Source organism: Bombina bombina, chromosome 1 (assembly GCF_027579735.1).
Source record: "Bombina bombina isolate aBomBom1 chromosome 1, aBomBom1.pri, whole genome shotgun sequence".
Lineage (NCBI taxonomy): Eukaryota > Metazoa > Chordata > Amphibia > Anura > Bombinatoridae > Bombina > Bombina bombina.
Window position 1 is genome coordinate 1374410201 of NC_069499.1, and position 15932 is coordinate 1374426132.

General features: G+C 38.3%; 1 protein-coding gene across 1 annotated transcript in view; it reads left to right on the plus strand.

Moving 5' to 3' along the window:
- LOC128642756 (nuclear receptor ROR-gamma-like) overlaps positions 1-2527 on the plus strand; it is a 39007-nt gene extending 36480 nt beyond the window's left edge. Inside the window, exon 8 of the mRNA XM_053695553.1 lies at positions 1948-2527. Within this exon, the coding sequence (XP_053551528.1) occupies positions 1948-2094 (147 nt within the window). The 3' untranslated portion in view covers positions 2095-2527. The remainder of the gene's footprint in view (positions 1-1947) is intronic.
- The last annotated feature ends 13405 nt before the right edge of the window (positions 2528-15932 follow it).

Sequence of the window (15932 nt, forward strand, 5' to 3'; positions counted from 1 at the left end):
ATTCAGACAGAACATACCATTTTTTTAAAAAGTTACCAATTTACTTCTATTAATTAATTTGCTATGTACTCTGATATCCTTTGTTAGACAATTATACCTAGGTAGGTTCAAGAGCTGGGAGAAAGCTACTGATTGGTTGCTGTATAAATATATATATACAGGTAGCCCTCAGTTAACGCCGGGGTTAGGGTCCAGAAGGAATGGTTGTAAATCTAAACCGTTGTAAATTGAAACCCAGTTTATAATGTAAGTCAATGGGAAGTGAGGGAGCTAGGTTCCAGGCCCCTCTCAAAATTGGCATAAGTAACACCTAATACATTATTTTTAAAGCTTTGAAATGAAGACTTTAAATGCTAAACAGCATTATAAACCTAATAAAATAATCACACAACACAGAATATATAATTAAACTAAGTTAAATGAACAAAAACATTTGCTAAACAGCATTATAAACCCAATAAAATAATCACACAACACAGACTTTACTTGCATTTTTCTGCAAACAGTTCTTTCTATGCATTCCAATCTGGACTGATTTATAGACAGGAAGATCTTGTTCCTTTGTAAGCTGCTCGATAGCTCAGGTCTGGTTAAACTGATTAATTTCAGCTTGCTTGGCTTGCATATCTTTGCTGCAACACAAGCGGACAGCTCCACCTACTGGCTATTTTAATCAATGCACTGCTTCTCAATGCTTTTCAATAGCAGTCACATGACTGAAAAAAAGGTTGTTATTCTGAAACGGTGTAAACTGAACCGTTGTAAACTGAGGGCCACCTGTTTATATATATATATATATATATATATATATATATATATACAGTATATACACCTCTTATATATATATACAGTATATACACCTCTTTTCATTAAAGGGACACTGAATCCAAAAAAAATTATTTTGTGATTCAGCTAGAGCATGCAATTTTAAGCAACTTTCTAATTTACTCCTATTATCAAATTTTCTTCGTTCTCTTGCTATCTTTATTTGAAAAAGAAGGCATCTAAGTTTTTTTGGGTTCAGAACTCTGGACAGCAATTGTTTTATTGGTGGAGGAATTTATCCACCAGTCAGCAAGGACAACCCAGGTCGTTCACCAAAAATGGGCCGGCATCTAAACTTACATTCTTGCATTTCAAATAAAGATACCAAGAGAATGAAGAAAATTTGATAATAGGAGTAAATTAGAAAGTTGCTTAAAATGTCATGCTCTATCTGAATCATGAAAGAAAAAATTTGGTTACAGTGTCCCTTTAATTTATCAATGTGTTCAGCTAGTTTCCAGTAGTTAATTGTATGCTCTATCTGAATCATGAAGGGAAAAAATGGGTTTCATGACCTTTTAAGCAAGGCTATTGCATAGTTTAGTGCCCATTTATTAAATGGACACAAAGTTAAATTAAATGTTAAAGGGACATAAAAATAAAACAAAAAAATGTCATTATACAGATTTTAAGCTTTCCAATTTACTTCTATTACCAAATTTGATTTATTTTCTTGTTATTTTCTTGTTAAGTTCAGGAGTGTGCACGTGTCTGCAGCACTATATGGCAGAAGTTTTACAGCAACGTTAGACATAAGCAAGAGCACTAGATGGCCGCACTATTTGCTGTCATTTGCTACCTATCTAGATATCTCTTCAATAACAAATAACATGACAACAAAGCAAATTTAACATCAGAAGTAAATTGTAAACTTTTTTAAACTTTTTTAAATTATAAGCTGTGTCTAAATCATTAAATAAAAATTTGGGGATGCATGACCCTTTAATGATTCAGATAAAGCATGCATTTTTTTAAACAACCATGCACACTCCTAAGCCTGCCTAGCACAGTTGCTTTTAGATCTATATGATAGACTATCTTCATATATACAAATCTTTCCTAAACTCTATAGTATCCTTTTAACGTGTCTTCCTTTGATTCTCCCTTTTCTCATGTTTTAAGTTGCCATTAAAAGAAAAACTACAAAACATCTGCCAGCTGCACATGGAAAAGCTAAACACCTTTCAGCAAATGTACCCGGGCATTGTGAGAGAGAGATTTCCTGCCCTCTACAGGGAACTCTTTGTCTCGGAACCGGAGAACGCATGAAGAAAGAAGTGGCGCTAAACAGCAAAGGGTCTAATGCATAACCCTCCTGTAGATTTGTAGTCATTATCCCTGCTAGAAAAAACTACAAATTATTCAAAAAGTTCACCCTACATTTCACCTTTTCTTTTAAAAAAAGGGCATCAGGGAAAACAGATGTAATAAATTAATTCACTTTATGAATCTTTGGCATTAATAGTGGCTCTATGATCATTAGATCATTAAAATGTAAGCATCCCCCCCAGAACAAGACATTTTTTATGAGTTTTACAGTGCATGACTCACTGATGTTGTACAAGGGCCTAAGCTAACTTCAAGGAACCACTGCTTTGGACACGTGAAGGGGTTGTGCTTAGGGTTATTTTATGTTATTGCTTCAGATAAGCTACAAACAATTTGCATTTTGTTATTTAATAAACACTGTTTGAAAACACAAGATCTCTATGAATGATTTTATGATGCATGATCTGTAGAAACAATTGTACAATTTTCCACCTTTCTATACATTTATATTGCTCAAGAAATTAAAGGGCCATAATACCCAAATGTTTAAACACTTGAAAGTGATGCAGCATAGCTGTAAAAAGCTGATTAGAAAATATCACCTGAACATCTCTATGTAAAAAAGAAAGATATTTTACCTCAAAAGTTCCTCAGTAGCCACCTCCCATTGTAAAGGATTTCTAAGCAGCATTTTAGTGTGTTTGTCCTGGGACATCTGAAGGGACTAGCATCGTGCACTCTCATATTATTTCACCAATCAGGTAAAGGAAGCTTACTATGAAATCTCATGAGAGTTAAGTCAAATCTCATGAGATCACAGTAAGAGTTTGAGGTCCCTAGCTTTCTTCAAAGAGAACTTCTTTTTTTTTTTCAAAAGAGCTTTATTAAAATAAAGTTGTTTGTACAAAATTGTAAAGATACAAAAGAAGAAGTACATATCGGACATGTGGTTTAGGAGTGGGTTAACCCACCAGTGGGCACAGTGCAATGCTTGGAGAGAGAACTCATTAGGATGTCCAAGAGTGAAGAGCCGGAATGGCTACGTGTCCTATGTCCATGTATAGTGGGTTCTTGTGGCTTGGGTGGCCTTCATTCTTTCGTTGTTCTAACATTAAGGTTGGAAAATGATGTCTCTTGGAGGGATATAATAGTTTTCAGGTTGGTTATAGTAAACTTTCAAATAGTTTTCAATGTATGATAAATAATATATTACAACATGAAAATAGTTGGGTAAGTGAAAACATCTGTGTCAAGGAGTATAAAAAGTTCCCTTGAGGAGGGAAGAGGGGTAGGTGTGAATGGGAGTGTTGTTCAAAGGGAACATTTATAAATACTAAATAACATTATTTTATTTTATTTTAAGTGTCACATAGAGCCTGATTCTCAAAAAAATCTCCAGCCTGGAGAGAAATTATAGTGTAGACCTCACAGGGGCAGAACTAACTCTATGAAAAAGGGCAGAACCTGGAGGTCCCAGAGAGATGAGGTCTGCCTCATATTGGGTCAGATTCTCTAAAGCTCTCTGCTCAGATTGATGAGATTATCTAAAATGATCCTACAACACTGCAAGATGCTTCATAAGATTCTAGGAAGTAATGTTTTGCTATATCTTTCCATGGCCCACCTTGCCAAGAATGCTGAGCAAGGTGTGTGTAATATGTGAGTGTGTTTCCTAAATGTATATTTATTTTTTGCTGCAATTCTGTGCGTGTGTTTGATTTAATTTGTTTATAAGTGTGTGTAATTATATTTATGAAGCAAGTGCATTTTTATATATTTATATTTGTTATAAAAGCGTGCAATTGTGTTTAACTGTATATAAGTGTGTGAAGTATCACATGTGGGTGTTGTGGGGTGAAACCGCAGGGGGTGAAAGGGGGAGCTCCAGTCAGGGGAACTCTAGTCAGGGGCCCAGGATGACCGGGTGCCAGGGCCCTGACTAGGTATGAGTATCCTGGTTTTGTCAGGAGCACCAAAATTTCTAGTGGCGGCCCTGTAGAACAGGGTGAGTTGAAAAATGGGAACCACAAGTGGACATGGGCAATATTAACCTACTAAGGCCTAGATTACGAGTGGAGCGCAAAATTGAGCTTTTGCGAGCGCAATATTTGGGCTCCACTCAGTAATACCAGAGCACCCAAATGTGAGCTGGTATTACAAGTTCATGAGAGTGCGCTTCCATAGGCTCCAAAGGTAGCCTCGTTCTCATGCCGTGAGATATGGCAGCGAACATAGTGCAGTGAAGGAGGTAAGTCGCGCAGCGTTGGGCAGCAAATTTGAAATATATATGTAAATGAGTATATACATATATATTTATGTATTAATATGTGTATATACACATATTGACACTTACATATATATGTATTTAAGCATATACATATATATTAACCGTGTAAACACAGTCCCCATAGACTGCAATGTAAAGGCACTTTTCAGTTTATCGGGAAGAGTGTGGAGGGTGATTTGTTGGGAGAGACAGGAAACACTGATTGTAGTCAAATCTGAACTGCGTAGAAAATCAGCTCTTATCTCTAAGAGAATTAATAAGAACTGAGCAGGTAAGGTGGTATAAATGGGGGAGACTAGTGGATGTTATATGGGGAAAATATGCCCTATGTGGAGGAAACAAATTTCAGGAAGAAACAAACAGATGTGATATAGGGCACTTTGCTCTGAATATGAGGAGTAAAGTTGTTATGTTATGTAATAGACAAATTTGTTTAATCTGTAGATTATATTCATGGTAATTCTGGAGTAACAAGGAGTATAACTATCAGGTGCCTACAATTCGGATCTTATGGGATCTCCTGTGTCTTGTACAGAAATGGGTTTAGATAAGGATTTAGAGGGACAGTAATGTCTAATCTGGGAAAAATTAGAAATATGATCTGAGGAACAAGAGAGTCTGACCTAATAGGGAGCAGCAGTTATGACCCCAATTTAGTTTCAAGTTTGCAGTTCAGGGACTTGCGCACACACAGAATCTCAGGGCTTTCCTTGTGCATTTCTTCCTTTTCAGTAAGGGCAGAGTACATGAAAAATTTATAGCTTATAGGTGTAGCGTGTCTGTCTCCGTATGAAGCCTGCTTTCCAGATGTCTCTCACAAGCTCTTGGCACCAACTACCTTTTTGTAGATACATAAAAGAGACCCTCTAGGAAAGCACGGAAAGAGCTAACTGGATGCCTAAGGTGCAGGTAGGTGATCTCTGATATATAAATTGTCATATACATGCACACAGATGTATATTCCCCTGTATAGTCAGCTGGGTTATTACAACTCCCTGTAAGAAAACTTAACAGAAGTAGAAGCATTTTTTATCATCTCATATTGCCTATTAATGCCTATAAACTACATCTCTATGGTGGGAAGGTTATAATAGTTTTTAATGGGTATGTCTGTAGCATATGTTTTCTAGGCTACAGCTGTATGTCTCAGTCTCTCTCTTACGGTCTTGAGAGTTCCAAAATACTTGTCCAAACCTGAACTGGATTCCAGGGAATATCTAGATGGTCAGCTTTGATATCAGCCCTTAAATTAACTGAGTTTATATGCACACAGAGAAAATCAGATCACATTCATGCTAATATATAGAGTGTATTTATTTATAAATCTAGATATGCTTTGTTTAAGTATATTCTGAACTGGTAATGCAAACAATATATTAATCTGAAGGCTGATTTCAGAATTTTTCAAGATTTAATTCCAAGTCCAGCCTTGTACACACACACTTACCTTGCTATGTAGTACCTGCAGTAAAAATATATATGATTATCACTTGGCAAATTGCAAAGGAAGTAGCTAAACGTGAAATGTGCTTAGTGTACAGTCTAATCTGCTTATTATAATCTCATGAAATATTGTATATGTGCTGTCCATGGTTCTTAAGTTTAGCAGGGGGAAGGAGTAGGCAAATTTAGGTGGAAAATACCCAAATAAGCCGAAAGCAAAGGAGACAGCAATTGTTTTAATGAACAAATACAGTTTTGTTTTATCAAATTATAATTAAAGTGAACATTTATTCACAGCATTTATACAGCAAGCTTCCCATATAAAAGTAATTCATAAAATGTTTTCTTATAGTAAAACTATAGAGTCAGGCACCCTTTAATGTGCTCTATCAGGCCTCTTTAAAATAATCTGAAAGTAAAGAAGTTTTAACATTTCAAGTTTAAGACCTAATTTGTCTGCTGTCCTTACCTAATGCTTGGTTCATATGAGAAAGAAATTCAAGCTCTCGTCGGTTAATGTAAAGTAAACCATGCTTTGGTTCCTTAGGAAACCTAGCTCTTTAGTGACCACACAATTGTTGTACATTTTATCAGGCTCGGCTTGTCATGAGTGGAGAAAAGCATGTGTGTGTTTTTTATTTAAAAACAGCAACTTGAGCTCATGCCGTGAATTATAGACTCGTTAGACTGACGTCAATAGAGAAGGTTCCTAAAAAGCTTACCAAAAGTTAATAGTATATTTATTTGTGAGAGCATGCAGGCTCATATGAGACATATGACACACTAAGAAACTTAAATCACTATTACAAAGCAAATCTTAAAATGGACAAAGCGAAATCAGAATAGAACAATGCTGATATTGCAAATGATTGATTTTACATATACAAATGATTTAATAGGTTTTGCTTGAACCAAATATATTTGAATTGGATTACACATGTTGGAAAATACTGCATTGCCAGATCACCCCATTTATTAAATAGCAAAAGTTTTAAAATATCAGGTGGAGTAAGTGCAAAAGTTTAAGTTTCAAATTCACATTAATCAAACCCTAAAACTTTATCTTAATACCAATTTATTAATCTATAGATATTTCCTTTAATGGATATAAACTAGTAAAAACTACATGCATTAATGTGTTACAAATTAACGGCTAGATTACGAGTCTTGCGTTATGAGTAAAAAAGCAGCGTTAAGCCTCATAACGCTGCTTTTTTACTACCGCTGCTATTACGAGTCTTGTAGGTACAGCTGTCCCGCACACTTTTTTGGCCTTACCGCAAATCAACTTACGCAAATTGCGTATAGTCTTTTTTCTACAGGATTTTAATAGCGCCGGTATTACGAGCTTGTCCTGGGAGGCCAACAAGTGAGCGATATAGCCTACCCCGTCAAGATTCGTAACGCATTCTAAAGTCAGTACAATGCTGTAGCATAAAACTCATAACTAAAGTGTTAAAAAGTACACTAAACACCCATAAACTACCTATTAACCCCTAAACCGAGGCCCTCCCACATTGCAAACACTAAAATTAAATTATTAACCCCTGATCTGTCGCTCCGGACATCGCCACCACTAGATTAAACATATTAACTCCTAAACCGCCGCACTCCCGCCTCACAAACATTAGTTAAATATTATTAACCCCTAATCTACTGTCCCTAACATCACCGCCACCTACCTACATTTATTAACCCCTAATCTGCCACCTCCAACGTCGCCGCCACTATAATAAATTTATGAACCCCTAAATCTAAGTCTAACCCTAACCCTAACACCCCCTAACTTAAATTAATTAAAATAAATCCAAATAAAACTTACTATTAATAACTAAATAATTCCTATTTAAAACTAAATACTTACCTGTAAAATAAACCCTAAGATAGCTACAATATAACTAATAGTTACATTGTAGCTAGCTTAGGTTTTATTTTTATTTTACAGGCAAGTTTGTATTTATTTTAACTAGGTAGAATAGTTACTAAATAGTTATTAACTATTTAATAACTTCCTAGCTAAAATAAATACAAATTGACCTGTAAAATAAAACCTAACCTGTCTTAAACTAACACCTAACCTAACCCTACAATTAAATAAATTCCCTAAATTAAATACAATTAACTAAATTCAAAACAATTAGCTAAATTACAAAAAAATTACATCAGCCAATAGGATTTTTTCAACCTTAATTACGATTGGCTGATAGAATTCTATTAGCCAATCGGAATCTAAGGGAAGCCATCTTGGATGACGTCACTTAAAGGTACCTTCATTTGTAGGGTAGTCGTCGTTGGAAGAGGATGCTCTGCGCCGGATGTCTTGAAAATGGAGCAGCTCCACGTCGGAAGGATGAAGATAGAAGATGACATCTGGGTGAAGACTTCTGCCCGTCTGGAGGACCACTTCTGCCCATCTGAAGGACCACTTCTGCCGGCTTCGTTGAGGACATCTTGCCGCTTGGATCAAGACTTTTCCCGGTAAGTGGATATTTGGGGGTTAGTGTTAGGATTTTTTAAGGGTGTATTGGGTGGTGGGTTTTTTTAAGTTAGGGCTTTTGGCCGCAATAGAGCTAAATGCCCTTTTAAGGGCAATGCCCATCCAAATGCCCTTTTCAGGGCAATGGGGAGCTTAGGTTTTTTTAGTTAGGGTTTTATTTGGGGGGTTGGTTGTATGGGTGGTGGGTTTTACTGTTGGGGGGGTTGTTTGTATTTTTTTTTACAGGTAAAAGAGCTGATTTCTTTGGGGCAATGCCCCGCAAAAGGCCCTTTTAAGGGCTATTGGTAGTTTAGTTTAGGATAGGGTTTTTTTGGGTGGGCTTTTTTATTTTGATAGGGCTATTAGATTAGGTGTAATTATTTTAAAGATCTTGTAATTTGGTTTTTATTTTCTGTAATTTAGTGTTTTTTTTTTTTTGTAATTTAGCGAATTGTTTTGAATTTAGTTAATTGTATTTAATTTAGGGAATTTAATTGTAGGGTTAGGTTAGGTGTTAGTGTAAGACAGGTTAGGTTTTATTTATTTTAGCTAGGTAGTTATGAAATAGTTAATAACTATTTAGTAACTATTCTACCTAGTTAAAATAACTACAAACTTGCCTGTAAAATAAAAATAAACCCTAAGCTAGCTACAATGTAACTATTAGTTATATTGTAGCTATCTTAAGGTTTATTTTACAGGTAAGTATTAAGTTTTAAATAGGAATTATTTAGTTATTAATAGTAAGTTTTATTTAGATTTTTTTTAATTAATTCAAGTTAGGGGGTGTTAGGGTTCGGGTTAGACTTAGGTTTAGGGGTTAATACATTTAATATAGTGGCGGTGACGTTGGGGGCGGCAGATTAGGGGTTAATAAGTGTAGGTAGGTTGCAGCGGCATTGGGGGCGGGGGATTAGGAGTTAATAAATATAATGTAGGTGTCGGCGATGTTGGGGCAGCAGATTAGGGGTTAATAAGTATAATGTAGGTGGCGGCGATGTCCGGAGTGGCAGATAAGGGGTTAATAAGTATAATGCAGGTGTCTGTGATGTCGGGAGCGGCAGATTAGGGGTTAATAAGTGTAAGATTAGGGGTGTTTAGACTCTGGGTTCATGTTAGGAATCAATGGGGCTGCGTTAAGGAGCTTTACGCTGCTTTTTGGCAGGTGTTAGACTTTTTCTCAGCCGGCTCTCCCCATTGATGTCTATGGGGAAATCGTGCACGAGCACGTACAACCAGCTCACCGCTGACTTAAGCAGCGCTGGTATTGGAGTGCGGTATGGAGCACAATTTTGCTCTACGCTCACTTCTTGCCATTTAACGCCGGGTTTCCGAAAACCTGTAATACCAGCGCTGTAGGTAAGTGAATGGTGACAACAACGTGCAAGTTAGTACCGCACCCCTCTTACCGCAAAACTCGTAATCTGTCTGTAAGTGTCCATAAAGAAACACCATATAAGGGGGCTCACAAAGTTTACCTAAAAGGATATATTTAGGGTCACTGATGAAATTAAATGCTCCACCCATAATAATTAATCTATACTATAATCGCGTTTGTAACGCATCCATCGGTGTCGCCAGTTGTGCACACATCCTCAAAGAAATGTTGGCTGCACGCGCAGCCAAAAGAATCCACCTAGATGCAGCGAAGCTCGCAAGAAATAAATAAAAAACACGTAACCGCCCGCACGAAGTATAACAATAAAAACTAACCTCCCGCACAAAGTTTTAACAAACACCAAAACCGCCAACTCCCACATCACAAAATAATAAAGTCATTAACCCCTAATCCGAAAATAACATAATTAAAATATCAACCCATTAACCGCCAACCCCACACATCGCAACAAAGCTTATTAACCTATTAACCCCTACACCGACAAACCCCCACATCGCAATAAACCTAATTAACCTATTAACCTCTAAACTAAACTACCAATAGCCCTTAAAAGGGCCTTTTGTAGGGCATTGCCCTAAATTAAACAGCTCTTTTACATTTAAAAATTACTAAATCCCCCCTAACAGTAACAAAACCCCACCAACCAAACCACCCAAAATAAAAAAAACTAACACTAAAAAAGTCTAAACTACCTATTGCCCCTTAAGGGGCATTTGTATGGACTTTGCCTTTTTTATGGGCATTCAGATCTTTTACTGCCCTTAAAATGGCAATCAGCCCATTAAATCCCTAATCTTAAAAATAAAAAAAAATCCTAACACTATGCCCCAAATAGGTACTCACCGTTCCTGAAGTCCGGCGGAGAAGGTCTTCCTCAAGGCGTCTCCATCATCTTCTATCTTCATCCGGAGCAAAGGGGGCGTGGGGTGGAGGTGCAGAGCTGGCTTTCCCGATGCTTGGATCCTCAGCAGCAGTCCTCAACAGCAGCGGCGGTCCTCAGTGGCGTGGAGGCTCCTCTTCATGTGATCGTCCCTCGCACACTGAAGATTGAATGCAAGGTACCCCATAATTATTGGGGTACCTTGCATTCCTATTGGCTGATATTTTTAAATCAGCCAATAGGATGAAAGCTACTGAAATCTTATTGGCTGATTTGAACAGCCAATAGGATTTTAGTAGCTCTAATTCTATTGGCTGATTTCAAAATTTCAGTCAATAGGAATGCAAGGTACCCCATATTGATTGTGGTACCTTGCATTCAATCTTCAGTGTACGACAGACATCGGATGCCGAGGAGCCTCCATGCCGCAGAGGAACGCTGCCGCCACCATTGTCAAGGACCGCCGCCCTTGAGGACCACCATTGAGGATCCACGCATCGGGGAAGACATCTCCACACTGTTCCGCCTTCGTTCTGGATGAAGATAGAAGATGATGCAGCCACTTGGATGAAGATCTTCTCCGCTGGACTTCAGGAACGGTGAGTACCTATTTGGGGCTTAGTCTTAAGCTTTTTTTTTTATTTTTTGGGGTGGAAAAGAGCTGATTGCCCTTTTAAGGGCAGTAAAAGAGCTGAAAGCCCTTTTAAGGGCAATGCCCATACAAATGCCCCTTTAGGGGCAATGGGTAGTTTGGGTTTTTTTAGTGTTAGGTTTTTTATTTTGGGGGGGTTTACTGTTAGGGGGTAATTGGTCATTTTTGTAAAAGAACTGTTTAACTTAGGGCAATGCCCTACAAAAGGCCCTTTTAAGGACTATTGGTAGTTAAGTATTAGATTAGGGGGTGTTTTTATTTTTACAGGGAGTGCAGAATTATTAGGCAAGTTGTATTTTTTAGGATTAATTTTATTATTGAACAACAACCATGTTCTCAATGAACCCAAAAAACTCATTAATATCAAAGCTGAATAGTTTTGGAAGTAGTTTTTAGTTTGTTTTTAGTTTTAGCTATTTTAGGGGGATATCTGTGTGTGCAGGTGACTATTACTGTGCATAATTATTAGGCAACTTAACAAAAAACAAATATATACCCATTTCAATTATTTATTTTTACCAGTGAAACCAATATAACATCTCAACATTCACAAATATACATTTCTGACATTCAAAAACAAAACAAAAACAAATCAGTGACCAATATAGCCACCTTTCTTTGCAAGGACACTCAAAAGCCTGCCATCCATGGATTCTGTCAGTGTTTTGATCTGTTCACCATCAACATTGCGTGCAGCAGCAACCACAGCCTCCCAGACACTGTTCAGAGAGGTGTACTGTTTTCCCTCCTTGTAAATCTCACATTTGATGATGGACCACAGGTTCTCAATGGGGTTCAGATCAGGTGAACAAGGAGGCCATGTCATTAGATTTTCTTCTTTTATACCCTTTCTTGCCAGCCACGCTGTGGAGTACTTGGACGCGTGTGATGGAGCATTGTCCTGCATGAAAATCATGTTTTTCTTGAAGGATGCAGACTTCTTCCTGTACCACTGCTTGAAGAAGGTGTCTTCCAGAAACTGGCAGTAGGACTGAGAGTTGAGCTTGACTCCATCCTCAACCCGAAAAGGCCCCACAAGCTCATCTTTGATGATACCAGCCCAAACCAGTACTCCACCTCCACCTTGCTGGCGTCTGAGTCGGACTGGAGCTCTCTGCCCTTTACCAATCCAGCCACGGGCCCATCCATCTGGCCCATCAAGACTCACTCTCATTTCATCAGTCCATAAAACCTTAGAAAAATCAGTCTTGAGATATTTCTTGGCCCAGTCTTGACGTTTCAGCTTGTGTGTCTTGTTCAGTGGTGGTCGTCTTTCAGCCTTTCTTACCTTGGCCATGTCTCTGAGTATTGCACACCTTGTGCTTTTGGGCACTCCAGTGATGTTGCAGCTCTGAAATATGGCCAAACTGGTGGCAAGTGGCATCTTGGCAGCTGCACGCTTGACTTTTCTCAGTTCATGGGCAGTTATTTTGCGCCTTGGTTTTTCCACACGCTTCTTGCGACCCTGTTGACTATTTTGAATGAAACGCTTGATTGTTCGATGATCACGCTTCAGAAGCTTTGCAATTTTAAGAGTGCTGCATCCCTCTGCAAGATATCTCACTATTTTTGACTTTTCTGAGCCTGTCAAGTCCTTCTTTTGACCCATTTTGCCAAAGGAAAGGAAGTTGCCTAATAATTATGCACACCTGATATAGGGTGTTGATGTCATTAGACCACACCCCTTCTCATTACAGAGATGCACATCACCTAATATGCTTAATTGGTTGTAGGCTTTCGAGCCTATACAGCTTGGAGTAAGACAACATGCATAAAGAGGATGATGTGGTCAAAATACTCATTTGCCTAATAATTCTGCACTCCCTGTATAGGGGTATTAGTTTAAGTTTAATTTTTTATTTTGGATAGCTTTGTTTATTTTTTTCTGTAATTTTACTTTTTTTTATTTTTTGTAACTTTAGCTTGGGGGTTTGTATTTTTTAAACATAGAGTGATCTGGGCAGGCTTATCGCCTAGTATATTATAAAAGTCTTTCATGCAGTGTAAAATGAGGTAAGCAGTACTCACAGTAGGCAGGGTAGTCCTTATCGGTAATAGGAAGGCAATCCAGCAGTATAGCATTTCAGGGGTAAACCAATAGAAGGACCAGGGACAGGCAGCAGTCAGCAAACATGATCACATTTTCACAATTGTGCTAACCCAACATATATATAGGAATATCCACTGAAAAATACTAAGAACATATTGTGCTATGTGCATAACATTGGAATGTGAAATATTTACAGTAAATACACAGTTAAACATATATAGCAATGTATCTGTATGTATCTCTATGTCTTTTGGCAGATTTTTTTTCTATCACTCAAGATCTCATATCTTTGAGCTTTATAACTTTTTTGTGCAATATTTGTTGTAATAATTTTTATTAGATGGCATTATGAGTGTAATTGTACTTTTTGTAATATATTTTTGATGTGTTTTGTGCATATTTTTAGTTTCAGAAAACAGTTAAATACAGCTCCAAGATTGCGGTAAGAATTTCGCTCAACTTGTAATATCAGGGCAATTGAAAATGCTTGCAAAAACACAACATCACTTGCACAAAAACATTTGCGTCTCACTTGTAATCTAGCCCTTAATTTTTACTTTAATGTCCCTTAAAGTAATAAACAAATGTGCAGTGAAAATCATTTACGTAAAGAGTGTTTTTTTAGAAAGACGTTTAGGGGTCGAATTATCATTGTGCGAGCAGACATGATCCGATATTGCGGATAATGTCCACTGCAGAACGATAAATGCCGACAGCGTGCCCTGTCGGCATTTATTATTGCTCCAGCCGTTATTGTGAACTGATGGTGCAATGCCGCCCCCTGCAGATTCGCGGCCAATCAGCCGCTAGCAGGGGGTGTCAATCAACCAGATCGTATTGGATTGGGTAGATTTCTGGCGATGTCAGTCCGCCGCCTCAGAGCAGGCAGACAGGTTATGGAGCAGCGGTCTTTAGACCACTGCTTCATAACTTGTGTTTCCGGCGAGCCTGAAACACGGGGCATCAAGCTCCATACAGAGCTTGATAAAAATGCTCCTTAACCTGTGTCTCTGATGGTCTGTATGTGATGTCAATATGAAATGTAAAAATTCTAAAGGACTTAATAAGCATCCATATCGCTCAGGAAATAAGGGTACCTCACTCTTATGTTGGCATTCACAGGTTCAAAACACACTCCAGGCAGTAATAGATTGTACATTGATATCAGCATGGCAAAGCTTATGGGACCTTCTCACTCCAAGCTCAGACAGCACAGCATCTGTGTCACCTGCTACCTCTAACTTATATGGGCCTAGATCCTATGCAACCTGCCATTGATAAATACAGCATAATGTAAGGCCTGTCGCTACAGGTAAGTGATTACACATCAGAGCTTTTCAGTGTCCCAAGCACTCAGTGGTGTATTTAGGTTTTGTGCTGCCTTAAGCACCCAAAATTCTGCTGCCCCCCTACCCCCACTTCCCCAGGTTTTAGGCCTTTTTTGGCCATAATATTTTTTGGTGAGGATGTAACGTCACTTTTTTTTCCCATGGCATTTGTAAAGTAAATGTTAGTGTTCAAGTGCACATGGTATTTATATATGTTTGTGTGTATATGGTGAGTGTATGTGTAGTGCAGTGTGCAGTAAGTGTGTGTAGGTAGTAGGACCAAAAAGTGCTGCCCCACCAAAACCAGCTGACCTGTAGCATTGATATTCCTTATAGTAAGTAGAGAATTTGTAGCTACAGTGTAGCATCAAAACAGAGTATAATGGAACTGTAGGGGCTAAAGTGTAGCAAGGTATATACCTCTAGAGAGAGTGTACAATGATTATATTTATATATATATATACACTTTAATTAGGAGGACTCAGGAGGTTATGCATGCAAGACACCACCAAATGTTCAATAGTAAGCAGATATAAAATAAGCAGCAACGCATCCAAATAAGAGTAAGTGAGTTTAGCAGATATAACATGTGTGAATAACTCAGAATATCATTTAGGTAGGACTGCGATCATCTAATAACTTAACTGTATATGCTTAAAGTTGAGATCAGGTACCTGATTTGTGTGCGCGACGGGTATGGCAGATCTGTGAATTGTAATAAGACTTGTGACCTAGGTGGCGAGCGGCAATGCGGAAGTGTTTGACCGTGCAGATCCGTCAGAGGACTGAAAGACAACATGCCTACGACAAGACTCTATCTGATAGCTTTCCCACGCAGCAACCTGCAAACCTCTCATCACAGTCGGACCTGCTCTACATCGGCTTCCACACTGTCTCCTGTGACAGGAGACAGTGTGGAAGCCGACATAGAGCAGGTCCGACTGTGATGAGAAGTTTGCAGGTTGCTGCCTGGCAAAGCTATCAGATAGAGTTGGTAGATGGATGCAGAGGAGAAAAAAACTCAAAATGACAGGAAACAACTGTGCGGTAGCAATAAGGAATGGCTGCGTACCTACCTACTGCTGAAGGAGAACAAATAACCAAACAGTGAGCATAGTGGGAGTGGCCGGAGTGAACATTATAAGGTGCCGCCTGCATAAGAATAAGGATCTTCCCATTTTTAAGGGAACAGTGAACTAAAAAGTGCCGCCCTTCCTCAATCTGCCACCCTAGGCACGGGATTTGTTGGCCTATGCAGTAATACGCCCCTGCAAGCACTGCAACAGCTCTCAAGTAATTGTCTACTGGAGCTGCCTAAATATA